The sequence below is a fragment of the Gopherus evgoodei genome, chromosome 8 (assembly GCF_007399415.2).
Source record: "Gopherus evgoodei ecotype Sinaloan lineage chromosome 8, rGopEvg1_v1.p, whole genome shotgun sequence".
Lineage (NCBI taxonomy): Eukaryota > Metazoa > Chordata > Testudines > Testudinidae > Gopherus > Gopherus evgoodei.
Window position 1 is genome coordinate 1,445,728 of NC_044329.1, and position 16,077 is coordinate 1,461,804.

Sequence of the window (16,077 nt, forward strand, 5' to 3'; positions counted from 1 at the left end):
CTGGTCTGTACGGCGGTGAGGTCTGCCTGGAACGAGACCCCTCAGGGCACACAGAGTGGACCACACACTGTTAAAGAGGCTGGTGTGGCGCTATCCTCCAAGTGCCTGCTGCTCCTTCCTCCTGTGCGCTGGTAGCTGGGTTATGGGGATATTCCTTCTCTAGAACCACAACTTTCTTCTGAGGCTGCAGGATAACGGCAGCTTGAGTCTACTTCCCTACCAGTGCTTAGCTCGCAGGCTGTAACCTTCCCCATTGCTGACACCAATAGTGAGGTTTTCAGTTTTCAACATCTCCAATTTTTTTCCCATTTGCCATTGGGCAAAAACAAATCCGCTCAGTGTGCAGCTGCAGCTCCCTCCTGAACACAAGCCGTACGTGACATCATCACTCCATCAAACCCAAAGAATTTATACGTATTTCCTAAATCTACCAAGCAACGCTGTGGGCTACCTCCATTCTACACCACACATTGCTCTTCTTAAAGAGCAAACAAAGTTTAGTTTTGACAAACAAGTAACTACAGCAGATACTTCAATTTTTCCCCAAATTTCCATTCAACCCCCGCCCCCCCAAACCCCTCAACTTGTTTTCTCCATCCCTTCACCGTTTCCGGAGACATCACGTTGCTAGCAGGACACCCGCCAGCGGGGAGATGCCAGAGGCCCAGCTGAAAACACGCTGCCGTCAGTGCCACAGAGCAGCCTCCATCTACCCTTCTGCCATAGAGGCAGAGGCCCGGTCATGCGAGGCTGCACAAGCCGGAGCGTGCTGCCCATGCCCACATCACTCTCCAGCATGCAGGGCAGCGGGGGCGGCTGCAGGAGCAGAGCAGGAGCCGGTGGAGCTCAGAGGCAGGTGGAAATGCCATGAAATCCAACAAACAAGAAGTCAGCAACATGGCCCAGGATGGTCGGGGGAAGGGGCACTCAGAGTTTCACTAGATGCCACAGCACTATGGGCATCACCACGCAGAAAGAGCCTGCGGGGACGGCCTGCCCTGTACCCCTGTAGGAAGCCCAGCAATTCTGCTGGGGTGACACTCACAGAACTAGGTGAACCCAAGGCAGCCTCGGCAGCAGCGCGGGAGGACGGAGGTTGCAGCCACAGGGACAAACATGCCCTGACCTCCCCCAAGAGCACTTTTTCCCCCCCGGGAGTCTCTTTCCGGGATCGTTTCAGCCATGGGCAGGCAGCTGTGCCCTTAGCCCAGGGAGGGCCAAGGCCAGGGGACAGCTCACGTCAGTATGCAAACCCAGCTTCATTGTACACCCTGAACACCTTCTCGATGGCGCACAGGTAGGCAGCGGTTCTCTGGTCCAAGCCCAGGTTGTACCTCGTGGCGATGTTCATGATTTGCTAGGAAACAAACAATGCGCAGAGGCACAAGGGCTGCGCCGGGCACCGGGCGGCAATGTGAAATCCAGCAGCTGCCAGCAAGCCTGGGCCCATAACCCTCCCTTCTGCAGCTCCAGCAGCAAGATGGGGCAGCAGAGCCCTGCTGGGAGGAGGCCTGGAGGGGCAGGTCAGACCCGGGGTTTCAGTGGCAGCGGAGAGGCTGTGCTGGGAAAACGGGGTGGTTCCGGTCAGGCTCAGGGCTGGACTAGCAGGGCTCTTCCAGCCGCAGGAGCAGCCTGCACTCAGCAGTTCTGATGGAACGATCCTCGCACTGCTAACACACCTGGTGACTGGGACCCACAGTCCCCCACGCGGCACTGTGTACGGGCCACCCGAGAGCACACAGGCCGGCTAAACAAGGCACCCCCCAGCAGCGCATCTCCAGCGGCAACCCCCCCGGCCTTCAGTCTGGGCAGCCCCAAGTTCTACCCACAGATGTTCAGTCGGCTTCCAGCCCTCGACAACAGCAGTGACAGGTGTCAGTCACTTCAGGGCGAGGCTGCGGCCTGCTCAGCCAGCCGCTCCCCGGCCGGGCACAGAAGTGAATGGGTGAGGCCTGGGAGGGGCCGGACTCCAGCAGGGCCTCACTCAGCACCCCAGGGGCTCACCAGAACCCCAGGCTGCTCCCAGGCCCCAGGGCTGTGGTTCAAGCAGCCCTGAGATCACGACTGGTGAGGGGCACTTGAGCTGCTGGCTGGAGCTCTCAGGCCTCGCCCTGCACGCCGATAACGGCACAGTGGCATGGCCAAGGGGAGTTACACATGGGAAAGCTGCGAACTAGGCTAAAACCAGGGGGACACCCACACCGCAGGGAATGGAATAAACCAGAGCCCTGGGACTGATCCCCAGGGCCCCGGCTCGGAGCAGCTCCCCAGCATGTGTGAATACCCAGACAGGGCGAGGGCTGGGACCCCGGGGCAATCAGGAAGAGGGACCCGTTAGCACAAGCTGCAGGGACACCTGAGGCACAGAGGCACATACCTGGGCTGAGCGGTCCATAGTGTACGCCAGCCCCGAGTGCACGATATCCTTCTCTGAGGCCCCCTGCAAGGGGAAACCAAGTGAACCCCTTGCCGGGTACGAGGTGAGCATCTCCCCCCATTTAGCATCCCCCACCTGGCACAACCAGATTGAGCCATCTCATCGCTCCTCCTCAGGGCGAGGCAGCATGCTCTGCCGAGGGGCTACCAGCAAGCTGGCTGGCCAGGGCTGATCCTGTGGGCTGGGTACTCCTGCTGCTTCTCCAGGGATACTCCCCGGCTGAATGGGCTGCCCCCGATTTACACCAGTATGAACCTGGTCAGCCCAGGTCTCCAATCACTGTAACGTGTGCTCCGTCCCACGTTTCGCCCAGCCCGATCCTGACGCAAAGCCCTGATGCTGGGAGTTCCGCAGGGCTCTCCTCTAATATCGACTGGTCCCCATCCACTTGAGCAGCTGGCCCTCCTTTCCCTCCGGCCTTAGCTTCTCAGCCCAGCTCCAGGCCCGCACCACTGGGTTTCCAAGACACCCCTGGCTACAGGAACCTGGATCCCAGCCGCTGGCTGAGCTCCAGGTAACCAAAGCACGGGGTGCCTGCAGCCAAGGGGCTGGCGTGCCATGGAGCTCAGCCTGCGGGGGCCTTGCCTTTACCCCTCACCCTTCTGTCCATTTGTCCTCAGTGAGTCTGGACAGGCTAGTCCCAGGGCCCTTCCACAGCTGTGACCCTGGGGCAAAGGGGCTGCAGCACTGGTGTAAGGTCCTCCCAGGAACCCCGAGCACGTGGGGGGCCTACGCCAGCTCTGTGCATCCCACACAGCAGCCCCGGGCACAGCAGTGTTCTCTGAGGAGTTGGGGTTCTGGGCTGCAGCCAGGTAATTCTGCACCCTGGCAAAGACCCCTGGACCCCTTGCAGCAGAGGCACAGCTTGGGCAGCCCTCAGAGCTGTCCTGGCCTTTACCAAGTCAGCGCCCACTGCACTCACATAAGGGAGGTCTCTGTCCCTGCACCATCACTGGCCTGGATCTGGCCCACAGCTCCAGAGGGAGGCTGCCCTTTCCCCAGCGCCCCCGCCCCCCAGGGGAAAGGAAGCCGATCAGGCAGTCCCCACAACCCAGGACAAGCCTGGACTTACTGCCACTCTGGCCTGGAACTCCGGGGAGGGGACGATGGGGATCTCCCCGCTGCCCTTCCCAAGGGTCCGCTCCAGGCTCTGCTGGACAGACATCAGCAGGTGGTAGTTGGAGTCACGCTCGTACTTGAAGGTCAGGCGGCCATAGCTCACGTGGTTCAGGTTCTTCAGCCACTCGAAGAAGGAAACCGTCACGCCACCCGCATTCACATACAGGTCCTGCGAGGGGAGAGGCCGCAGTGGTACCGATCCGCCAGAGCAAGCCCCACCAGAATCCAAACAGTGTCACGGCGCAGGCCGCTCTTCTGCATGTGCAGCAGCCGCCGAATCAGCACACGCTGCCCACCCTCCCACCGAGCCCTGCTTGTGCGCCACGGCTGGATTTGGCCCAACAGCATCGTGTCCGTCTGACAGCTCTCAGCCGCTGCCCCGGCTCTGGCAAAGGGAGGGGAAGGCTGCTCAACCCTGCCTTGCTAGAGCATCAGGGCTGAGCGGGAACCACCGTGGGCCCAGGGAGAGCAGGGGAAAGCTCTCCTGCCTGTCTACACCGCACCCTGGGCTGACTTGCAGGACCACAGTTCCCGGGGGTGAGGTGAAGAGGTGTCAGCCGTACCGGGATGACGAGGATATTTCTCTGCAGGAAGATCTCATGGGCTGCTGGTGTTGTGGGGCCGTTGGCAGCTTCAGCGATAATCTGTGAAGCACAAATGGAGGCACAGGGCAGCCAAAGCCCAGAGGAGTCACGATGGGAGACTTGCTGCGGTCTTGTCTCCACCTCTAACAAATGTTATTTCGAGCAGCCCTTCCCAAGGGCGCTGAGCACCAGCAGGCAGCTACTGTGGGGGCTGCTCAGGCTGCGCCACCTGAAGACCAGCAGCTGAGGGCTGGCCAGAGTTTGTGTAAAGAAGACTGAAAACCCAGGGCTTAGAGCGACTTGCTCCACCGTGAGGCACATGGAGATCATGCCTGCTGGGTCCTGTCATCTCCATGGGCTGCACCTGCCCGGCAGGCCCCCCTTTGGCTACCCCAATGTACTGCATTTGTTTTGTTGCCTAGTGGAGAGTGACAAACCTCCATGTGCAGGGGATACGGATCTTCTCCCCCCTGACATTTCTCTCCCCACCTGTGGTTTCCTGACCCCTTTCTCGCCCTCTGGCAGGGCCCTAATGTCTGAACTGGGGCTGAGGGTTAGTTTGCGGAGAGGCGCACAAGAGGCTGCTCTAGCAATTCCCTGCTCACCCCCAGCACAGTGAGACATGAGGTGTTGACTCACTGCACATGCTTGATTCCACTCAGGTTTCCATAAGGAACTTTGACCGTGGCAACCGTGCCTGGATGCCATAACAGCGACTCATCAGCCTCATGCTCCAGCACCATGGGAATGCTTATCTGTATTCAGACGAACCCGTCTGCCCGTATTCCCTCTGCACAACTGCAGTGAGGAAGGGCCGGCTCAGAGTGCAAGGTGCTGCACGCTGCATGTTGACAGTGAGTCTAAGGTGGGTCATTTATATACGGAGGGCCAAATTCTGCTCCCCGGTACCTGGGGCAGCTCCCATTGCTTCGGACTGTCTTGCATGGGAAAGGGGAGCATCCTTTGCACTGCGTACCTTGGCTTGGACCCGATGTGCGTTCTCCTTCGTGAGCTGCTTCTCGACAGCGGCTGGGATGAGGATGTCACAAGGTACTTCAAGGACGCTGCCTTCGTAAGGCTCTGCTTTTGGAAAACCAACAATGGTGCCGTGTTCCTGGAACAACAGGGACAATTCAGCAGTGTCCAGCCAGGCCTGCAAAGCCAACTGCTTTGCACACCTCTTCTACAAGTGGCGCACAGCTGCACCACAACACCCTGCCGTGGCTGGCTTGCACCGGCCTTTGTAGATGCCTGAGCCATAATCTAGAGGAGAAGAGAGGAGAGGAGCAGCCCAATCCCCACATTTCTTCTGCATCTCGAACTGGGCTGGATGGACACACACTCCCATTAAGACCACATTTTTGTGGGTCTGGATTGAACCTACTGTCTTATAATCTTGTAGTTCCTTGGGATGGATCCCACTGGAATTGTAAATAGCACCATCCACCTCCCCAACACACACACAGCATGCTCCACAGCGGTGCAGGTACCTCATGGTGTGCAAGCCCGTGTTGCCAAAGCCCTACAAGAAAAGAGAGAGATCAGAGAGCCGCTAAGTGGGGGAATCCAACCACACATGCAAAAACAAACCAGGATTTCCACACTGGGGCCCTTTATGGTGCTTGGAGCTGGGCACTACTCACTTTGGAAATGCCTAGCAGCCATCTCCTGGCAGCCAGTGGCAAGGGCACTCCAGGACATGTGGACTAATGGCCATTAACAAGATTCAGTCTCTGGAGGGCTGATGGCTACTCAGCAAGTTCTGCACTGTAAGTGGCCCATTAGGGGTGACAGGGACCAGTCACGCAGCAGCCTAGGTGTTTACAATCACTTCCACGATCTGCAGCCATCACAGGTTAAGGGCTCCTGAGCAGGAAGCTATAGTGCTCTATTTTATGAGAAAATGGACCCAAGAGCAGCTCCTGCAATGGGCTGTGCCCCTGGATGGGCAAGGCAGGCTAGACATTAGCTGAATGTTAGGCAGACCTTTTCTCCTCCTATGCTGGTTCAATGAACTTCCAAGAAACCAGAGGGAGGAAGAATTATTGCAGGTAAGGGGGACCTTGTAATGGTGAGGTTCTTGGCTATTAGCAAGTATGCACTGGCATGCTGTCTCCAGCCCGTTTGCCAGGAGCTGGGAATGGGCGGCAGGGGATGGATCACTCAGTGATTCCCTGTTCTGTTCATTCCCTCTGGGGCACTTGGCATTGGCCACTGTCGGCAGACAGGATACTGGGCTGGATGGACCTTTGGTCTGACCCAGTGTGGCCACTCTTATGTTCTTCCCCTTAAGGCAGGTGTCTTTCCCCCTGGAACCTAGCTCAGCTGCTGGCCAGGATCAGGTTCTTAAAGCAAAGCTGAAAACCAATTTCTTATTTAGCAAAAACAACTTCCACAGAAAAACTATAAAGATGAAGCAGCCAAGGGCCTCTCCTCTCCTTTGCTTCATTAGCCCAGTAAGTTAATTAGGAAGTGTTCACAATCCCTCTGGAGATTGCTCAGAATAGCTAATTCAATAGAGGTGACTCCTGGCGCTATCACTTCCTTGTACAATCTCAGCTTGGCAGGCGGAGTCCTGTGGCCTAAGGCACGGATCTCATAGGTCACGGCATATTTCTCTTGGATTGAAGCAGCAGCTGGGAGGCAGTCAGCTTCAAGTCCCACAGAACGGGAGTTCCATTAGTAAGGGGTAATTAAGGAAGGAAAACCAATGCCCAGCAGCACTCCCATACAGGCAGTCACCCTGCACAAAGCCCTTAATTTCAGATGCTGAAGAAACGAAACGGGTGTGTGCTTGCCACACAGCTAGGCACACCCATGTCCTGAATGCAAATGCAGCAGTCGCAACTGTCAGCTGAATGTGAAAGAGACCAGGCTTAGAAGGCCTGAGGAACAACAGGCCAACCAGCCTAATGACCAACCCTGTCTTTTCAGAGTCATCACCCACCAGATTCCAGCCCAGAAACGGCAGGGTGCTAAATGCAACAGAGGTGAGCCACACTTCCTCAACTGCTGATTAAAACATGACAAATGTATTCCAGCCAGAGTCCAGCAGCTCCTCCGGAACAGCCCCATCCCTGATGCTAGATCTGACAGGAGAGACCACGCCAGTTTCACTCCTGCACATAGGCTGCAGTGCGTCTGCATTTGTGGTATTAGTAGAATACCGTAGTACCTTGCCTACAATGGACCATGTAAAGCAAGAGGAGCGCTGCTAAGTGAAGGGACCTCTCCCATTCAACACTGAGTATGGGAAGATGAGTTTTAGCATGTTTTGTTTTCAGTCTTCCTGCAATCTGAGAGCGATGGGCATCACTGACTGGAGGGTCAATCCTCAGAGTCACTACGCAGCTACTGTGTGATCGTGCTGACAGGCTCTCCTAGGTACCACAACGTGGTCTGATAACACTGTCCATACATTTGGGTGTACAGGGCTGTCACGGAGTGTGGGGGAGACCAGACCCAGCACCCCTGGCTTCCTGCAATTCACCAGGGCTCCCCCAGCCAGTAACATAGGTGGTTTATTTGGACGACAGGTCTTGCCGGTACAGACAACAGGACCCCCTTTAGTTAGGCCCATCTGGGGGCCCCAGGGAGGCCACAGCCCCGTTGGGAAGGCCAAGCCCCGTCACGGCACTCCTCTCCATTTCCCAGCCAGCTCCAAACTGAAACTCCCTTCAGCCGTCTCCTTTCTGGCCTTCCCCCAGCCTGTGTGTCCTTTGTCCAGTTTCCCGGGCAGAGGTGTCACCTGGCCTCTCATGTTACATGCTCAGGGATGCTCCCTTCCCCAAGGCAGACAGTCCCAGCCAAACTCCCCTGCAACCTTCCCAGGTCAATACTCCCCACTCAGCATTCACATAACACATCAAGAACATTCCCACTTCGTCAGAAGGGCACAGCAGGCTCCGAAAGACATGCAGACTATGTTCACACTGGAAACATACAGTGGCACAGCTGCACTCTCATCCTCAAAAGGAAACCTGCACAACACTTTCAAAAGACAAGCCTGGGAACTTCAATTCATAACTCTGCTAGACACAAACTCATGGACTGAATAGATACTGGATTTATGGCTTATTACAACAACCTGTGACCCACTCAACCCTGCCACCCCTCCTTTCTCCCCTATGACCGGAGAGACGTTAACCTTAAACGATCCCTTGAAATGTGTGTTAGCTACTTATGCAAAGCAAATTTGTTCCACCTCGCCTTTAGCTGTGACGCGCGGAGCACCTTTCCCAGGCTCTGTGGAGCTCAAAAGCTTGTCTTTTTCCCCAGCAGAACTTGGTCCAATAAAAGACATCACCTTCCCCACCTTGTCTCTTATACCTGCATATGGTCAGGCACAAGGAGAGCCTTTACCAACCTGATGCCTCTGTAAATAGGTTCAGAAGGAACTAGGGTGACCAGATGTCCCGATTTTATAGGGACAGTCCTGATATTTAGGGCTTTTTCTTATATAGGTGCCTATTACACCCCACCCCCGTCCCCATTTTTCACCCTTGCTATCTGGTCACCCTAGAAGGAACACACAACCATGGGACACAGAAATCACAGGACCAGAGTGAACTTCCTACGACAGAGTCCAGAGATGCTATTTTCCTGAGCTTTGATTAGGGAGACTCAGCTCCCAGGCCATAGGCTTCTTCATCATCCTGGAAAGCGTTTTGTCAGAGGACTGGGTGAGGAGGGGCTGGGAGCGTGAGTAATGCTGCTAGAGGCAGTCGGCACATTAGCACCAGACTCTCCAGGCCACTGTGATGAACCCAGAGCTCAGAAGCTGTAAGCGCCATTTGGCAGGATAAATGCTTTGACATCCAGCAGGGCAGATAGCCGGGCTGATGCAGGCAATGCTTGGAAAAAACGAACAACGAGCTGGATCAGCAGAGTCGGAGCACAACGGCATTTGGCAAACAGTGAGAAGAGAGCAGAGCTACCGGAGACACACAAGAGGGAAGCATTTCACCATGGTTACAAGGCAGGCCCTGAACTGGGATCCGTGGGGCAGAGACAGGAGGGAAGGTGGAGAGAGATGCAGAGCAGCCAGAGAAGACGAGCTTCCAGGTTGACTGCACACAGACACATCTGGCTAAATCAGGCTTGCCTCACCTCTCACCCAGCACCAAGAGACGCATGGACACCAGTCCTCCAGCGGCCCACTTTAGACAGTGGGGATTTGGAGACAGACCCACCAGGGTGGAGGCACAGAGTTACATAACATGTTTGTGCATAACACCTTCGATTTTCCAAGGTGCTTAGCACCCAAAGCTCCCACTGACTTCAACTTCACCTGCAGGTACTTTTCTCCTCTGAGAATCGGACCCTGGGCTTACGCGCAAAGCCCTGTGAACTCCTGCATCCCATGGAATTCTCCCCGTGCCACAGAATCATGCTCCAGAATCTCAGCTGTTTGTTTGTTTAAAAGATGTTTCCAGCCCTTATGGTTGCAGACATATCCTTGAAAACATGAGCCGAGTGTAACCGGTGCAGTCCGAGTACCTACAGTCTGCAACCGCTGCCTGCCTGAGTCTGCAGAGAACCTGAAACAACAGCTCTAAGACGTGCTAACCACCCCACTCAATTGAAACTGGGACCTGTGGACTCCATAGTTCCATAAAATAACAGATTTCCAAGAAGCAAAATTCACCATTTTTGCTCTGGCATTCACCATTTTGCTGTGGCTGGGCACCTGGTATTTTGGTCACCATCTCCCTGCCCTGCTGGGACCTGCTGTAGCTGTATCGTTCACTGCAGATTTCCTCAAAAGGGGAAGCAGGATTACAGCACGTGCTCTCTGCACTATTCCACAGATGAAAGCCAAGGGTCAGGAGGCTAGAGCTGCCAGGGAGCTGACCTGTTAAAGCTAGCTACAAGCCCCACTGCTTCCCTGGTTCATATGGAGAGAAGGAGATTGTCTGCTGAATTTTACATCCACGAGCCATCGCTGCATGTCTGAGAGGGCTGGGGAGCGTGGGAACGAAAGGTGCCTGGCAAAACATATGAAAATAAAACAGAAAGCCCTGAGATTTACTGAGGAGCGTTACATAAAAGCTAGGGACTAGTTATTACTATTAACTTAACACTGGTGTATTGGTTATCACAAAACATAGGGGTTCCTGCAGCAGACTCTGGTCCTGCACACGGGGTCTTGCTTATTTCTGCAGGTACCTGACATGTGAACCTGGGCAGGGTATAGCTGCAGGCACCCAACTCTGAACATCTGGCCTTAGCGTGTAAGCAATATGCAACCAGCTACCCTGACATATTTTGTTCCCAAGGTATTAAATGCATAGCAAGCTGCACTGGGATGTTCCACGGCTAACACAGGACGCTGCACCAACCCACTGCACCAACCCACAGAGCCGCAGGGTGTCAGCTGTTGAGGCCAACTGTCTTCCCATCTGGAAACAGGCTGTGTTCTCAGTGGCGGACGGGAGGTTGGGAGATAAACTTCAGGCAGCATTGGTGCAGCTGAGCCTGAAAGACAAAGGCTCATGTGTCGACATGGAAGGAGGATGCGAAGCCGCTGAATTCTGCTGTGAACGGAGAGATGGCGACAGTGAAGACCACAAGAAAACAAGCCTAGTTTACAATGTTATGGCCCAGTGCTTACCTGCAACACAAAGGTCTTGCCAGGGAAACCAGGGCTCAGGCCAATAAGGTTCATATAGAGGGTGTTGTTGATGTAGTTCTCAATCCCATGCAACAGACCACGGCCTGTGGCAGGGACTCGCCCATGGATTCCTCCCTGACTAATCGGCTTCCCCGTCACACAGGCATGGGCATTGATATCCTACAATTCCAAATAGAAGAGCAAAGGTCAAGCCCGCATCTCGCTCGACTGGGCCTTGTTTTCTCTGGACCATTAGAGTTCAGACTTTCCTTGACTCAAATGCGCCCAGCCCAAAGATAAAGCAACTTTACTGTCAACCCCATTTTAGCACTAGACCCAGCTAGTCTGCCTCATCCCAACACACTGAGCCCAACCCAGTGGGGGGGCCACCCGACAAGCCACGGAAAGGTACCACCTCCCTAAAGGAAGCAGCAGCAGCTCAGCGTGCTGTAGAACAAGCCAACGTTACCTTGTAGCCGAGAGTGCGGGAGTAGGTGTCAGCAATCCAGGACATCTCCCTTTCCCCTGTGTTTATGTCAGGAGCAGCAACATCAGTTCCAGGCCCTGCCAGGGAGAACAGATCTGTCAATTCTGGTTCCTTCTCAATTCGGTCCCTTTTTTCACTTCGGAAGAGCCTGGGGGTTACAAGGCCAGCTGAACCCAACCCACTGTTGCCTTTAGATGCAGCTAATGATCTTCCATCTGCAACATGGCATTTCCGATCCACCCCGGTCACAGCCTCACACAGCTTCACTGCCCCAGGCTTTGCCATGACTCTTCCCAACCTTCACACACCCATGGTGACTCAGAGTCTCTGCTGGGTGACGACTCTCCCTTGATCCGTGTCACACGCTGAGGGAGAAGGAACTACGAAGCTTCAGATCCCACACACACACCCCTGGCTGTCCAGGCCGGGGGAATCTTGATGGAATGCAAAGGTCACAAATCAGTGGTCTAGTATTGTATGACAAGAGCGCCCAGGAACCCAACTAGGGACCAGGACCCCCTGTGCTAGGTGCTGTACGAACACAGAACAAAAAGACAGGCCTTATCCAGGATGCTTTGCAGTCTAAGTGTATGCCAGGTGAAAACAAGACAATATCTCAATGTGACAAGCAGTGGCCTCAGCACACTTGCTGACTAGCCACTTGGTTCTCTGCTGGCTCCTTTGCCTACCTGCAAAGCAGTCATTTTTCAGACAGCTCTGGAGGAAAATGTGGGAAAGAGCCAGTCTCACCTATAAATCCCTTCTTGGCCATTTCAACCGTAAACTGCCGTGTTATTTTCTCCAGCTCACGTTCCTGTGCAAGAATATCAAAATTCAGCCATTACTGGGAGCCCCGAAAGAAAAGCAAACACCTGAGGTGTGGCAGCCAGCAGGGGCCATATGCCTTTACAGGGGCAGCGTGTTCTGATGTCCACAAAGCTTCAAACGTGGCTGAGGCACTGCCGGAGTTAATGCAACTGATGCTGTACAGAACCGGGGCGCTCTGTTAGACTGAAGTGGGCAACGAATTCTTGCTAGTCCCCTCTGCTCACAGCTCAAGGAATGCCCAGCCCTCCAGCCCAACTCTAACTCACAACTTGCCCGACACACCTGCTGGTACAGCTCCAGCCCCAGCCCCGCAAGCGTCTCTTTTGTCACCCGCCTGGCTGAATATACTGAATCATGAATCCAAGCTCACCAGCCCTTTCTCCCCCCGAGCTGCTTTTCAGAGCCACTGGAGAGAGCTGCTCACCACCAATGCCTCTTCCTTGCTTGTCAGAGTGCATCACTAGGAACGGCTCCAGGAATCCTGTGCAAATGGAGCATGAACAATAAAGAGGAAACAATGCCAACTTACTGAATACTTCTTTGGATCAATCTTCACGCCAGCCATGGCACCACCAAAGGGAACATCTGAAATTCATCAGGCAGCCAGATCAGTGACAGGCACCCAGACGTCCTGCCCTAACTCACCCTTCTGTTATGAAGAGGGGTTGTGTGAGTGACTGCACCAATTCTTATAGTCTGCTGGGGCATCGATCCAGAAGGGTAGCTAACACAACATAGAGGAAGTACGGTTGGTAACTAAAATACAGGGCCAGATCCCCAGGTTACACTAACCTTTAACTACCTCCATAAGGCCCAGGTCCTAAACAAGGACTGAATCCGTGACAAGCAGGAGACACAAGATGTATTTCATGAGTGAAACCCCTGTGACAGGACCTCCTGGGTACAATCTGGAACTGTGGGACTGCTGTGCCCCCTTAACTCTCCAGCCTGGGCTGTCTCACACAACGCTATGCCAGTGGCAAGCAGCCAACCCCTCCAGACACTGGTATCACTCAGCCCATCAGCATGTGGAGCCCCACATCCTGGTAAATTGCATGAAGGCTCTTTTAAGCCACTCATGAATTATACAGAGAGAAGCATCAGCAAATCACCCCGGCCCCCAACCTTGCACCCTAGAAATATACCATCTCACGCTGCTCAAGAGTCCTTTGGATAGTGAAAGCTCGTTAATTAGTTTGCCACTCCAACCAAGGGTAGTGGACGTGCATCAGCTCTTGTTAACCTACGGAGCATCACAGCCCCTGCTCCAGCACTCATGTTTTTTCAGTTTTTCAAGATAGAACAGAACTCCTTGATCCCACCACTCAAGAGGATTGGAGACATCCCAAAGTCAGAGCCCCCATCATCACACACTTTACGTAGCACAATACACCTTGGCTAACACACACCGTTCATGGCTACACGCGGCACTTTGAGAGCAGGGCTGATTATCAAAGCTCAGACTGAAGTGGGACATTCCACGAGCACTACCACCCCACTGACAGAGCCCACCGGGCACCTTCCCAACTCTCAATGACTTACCCACCACCGCACATTTGTACGTCATTAGGGCTGCCAGGGCTTTTACGTCATCAATGCCAATTGACTCACAAAACCGAACCCCTGGGGAAAAGCAGAGACACAACAAATGAAGGAGACCTGCATATCCAGCAAGACAGTGGCACAGAGGAGAGCCAAAAAGGGCCCAATGCTGTGGCTGGCCTCTCTGCAATGGCACCTAGTCACAAGCTCCGATCAGCCATCACTCAGCTCCACTTGTTCCTCTCAGGTGCTCTGAGAAAGGGAGGTTATTTCACCGGCACCAGACACCATCCAGATAGAGCTGCTCGGGTTTCATTTAGCAACCTGGAGATGGCGGAGCATTTCCCCGCCAATACTCGTCTCATCTGAATGGCTCATGGAGACGTTAGGTGGGTAACCGGCACCCTGCCCTGGCAGTGTTAACGATCATGGACACTGCAGCACCTTTAGCATCAACCCAGCGGGACTGTTAATGGAGGGAGAGGCTGGGCAGGGGAGGAGGTACTGGCTGTGCTGGGTTCTGTCCTGCCTCCTTACCCCCTTTGCAGGGAAGGACTCAGGAGGTGCTGGCTGTGCTGGGGTCTGTCCTGTCCATTTACCCCCTTTGCAGGGCAGGAGGTGCTGGGGTCTGTCCTGCCCATTTACCCCCTTTGCAGGGCAGGAGGTGCTGGCTGTACCAGGCTCTGTCCTGCCCCCCTTACCCCCTTTGCAGGGCAGGACTCAGGAGGTGCTGGCTGTGCTGGGCTCAGGCCTGCCCCCCTTACCCCATTTGCAGGGCAGGAGGTGCTGGGCTCAGGCCGGCCCCCCTTACCCCATTTGCAGGGCAGGACTCAGGAGGTGCTGGCTGTGCTGGGCTCTGTCCTCCCCCCTTACCCCATTTGCAGGGCAGGAGATGCTGGCTGTGCTGGGCTCTGTCCTGCCCCTATTAGCCCCTTTGCAGGGCAGGACTCAGGAGGTGCTGGGCTCTGTCCTGCCCTCTTTACCCCCTTTGCAGGGCAGGAGGTGCTGGGTTCTCTCCTGCCCATTTACCCACTTTGCAGGGCAGGAGGTGCTGGGTTCTGTCCTGCCCATTTACCCCCTTTGCAGGGCAGGAGTTGCTGGCTGTGCTGGGCTCTGTCCTGCCCCCCCTTAGCCCCTTTGCAGGGCAGGACACAGGAGGTGCTGGGCTCTGTCCTGCCCCCCCCCCAGCCCCTTTGCAGGGCAGGACACAGGAGGTGCTGGGCTCTGTCCTGCCCCCCCCCCTTAGCAGGGTAGGACTCAGGAGGTGCTGGGCTCTGTCCTGCCCCCCCCTTAGCAGGGCAGGACTCAGGAGGTGCTGGGCTCTGTCCTGCCCCCCCCCACCCCCTTAACAGGGCAGGACTCAGGAGGTGCTGGGCTCTGTCCTGCCCCCTCCCCCTTAGCAGGGCAGGACTCAGGAGGTGCTGGGCTCTGTCCTGACCCCCCTTAGCAGGGCAGGACTCAGGAGGTGCTGGGCTCTGTCCTGCCCCCCTTACCCCCTTTGCAGGGCAGCACTCAGGAGGTGCTGGGCTCTGTCCTGCCCCCCACTCCCCTTAGCAGGGCAGGACTCAGGAGGTGCTGGGCTCTGTCCTGCCCCCCTTACCCCCTTTGCAGGGCAGCACTCAGGAGGTGCTGGCTGCGCTGGGCTCTGTCCTGCCCCCCTTACCCCCTTTGCAGGGCAGGAGGTGCTGGCTGTGCTGGGCCCGCCAGCCCTCGATCACCTCCCAGTGGCCGCTGTCCCGCTTTACGGGGATGGACACCTCCAGGACGTGGCTGCAGCGCTGGATGGTTTCCAGGATGCCGTGCACCCACTGCCGCTTCTCCTTCGCGGGCCGCACGCTGCGGAGCTGCTGCACCAGGTCAGCCTCGGCCACGCGCATCGCCCGCGCGCAGAATGTCTCCACCATGGGCAGGAGGCCGGGCGCGTCGAGTCCGGCCTGGGCCGCGACCGCCACGTGCTTCCCCCTGCGCCAGCTAAGAGCGCAGCCGCATTTCCCGCCACTTCCGCCTTCCGGCGCGTCACTTCCGGTTGGCGGAGCCCCGCCACCGCTCACTGGCTGCCATAGTAACGCGGCCTTACGCCGGCCCGCCTCCGCTAGGAGCCTGAGCCCGGCCCGCCCGCTCCGCCGAGCCGCAGCCACCGCCTCCCAGCGCCGCAGCGCGGCGCCCAGCACCCTCTGCATGGCCGCGGCTCGGGCTGGCCGGCTCCGGACACGGACACCCTGATTGGCTGAGGGGCCTGGGGGCTGGACGTAAGAAGATGGACGCTCCTGAATGGCTGAGAAGGAAGTGGGGGGGTGTCATCCCACTCTTCTGATTGGCTAAGAGTCCGGCCAATGGGTGACAAGGCGGGAAGTGCAGCTGTGACCCCAGCACGTTGCGCCCGTGGGCCAGAGGGGCGGGGCCAGGCCTGGGGGCGGGGCCATGGGGCAGTGGGCTGGAGCTCCCAGCAGGGAGGGGCAGTGGGGCG

At 56.2% G+C, this 16,077-nt stretch overlaps 1 protein-coding gene across 3 annotated transcripts; it reads right to left on the reverse strand.

The window, feature by feature from the left end:
• Positions 1 to 266: 266 nt before the first annotated feature.
• LOC115656473 (glutamate dehydrogenase 2, mitochondrial-like) lies at positions 267 to 15,790 on the reverse strand. Of its 3 annotated transcripts, none has more exons than XM_030573231.1 (12): positions 15,274 to 15,790; positions 13,611 to 13,691; positions 12,598 to 12,653; positions 11,991 to 12,054; positions 11,223 to 11,317; positions 10,754 to 10,933; positions 5,525 to 5,662; positions 5,117 to 5,254; positions 4,120 to 4,200; positions 3,510 to 3,725; positions 2,378 to 2,440; positions 267 to 1,357 (listed from the first exon to the last, which is right to left on the reverse strand). In XM_030573231.1, exons 1-12 carry the CDS (start codon positions 15,788 to 15,790, stop codon positions 1,241 to 1,243), a joined length of 1,746 nt encoding a protein of 581 aa, XP_030429091.1. In that variant the 3' UTR covers positions 267 to 1,240. The 3 variants fall into 3 exon arrangements, with proteins under 3 accessions (XP_030429091.1, XP_030429094.1, XP_030429092.1); XM_030573234.1 differs by having other exon boundaries at positions 1,265 to 1,390; positions 15,274 to 15,597; XM_030573232.1 differs by having other exon boundaries at positions 1,265 to 1,561; positions 15,274 to 15,597.
• Positions 15,791 to 16,077: the final 287 nt, after the last annotated feature.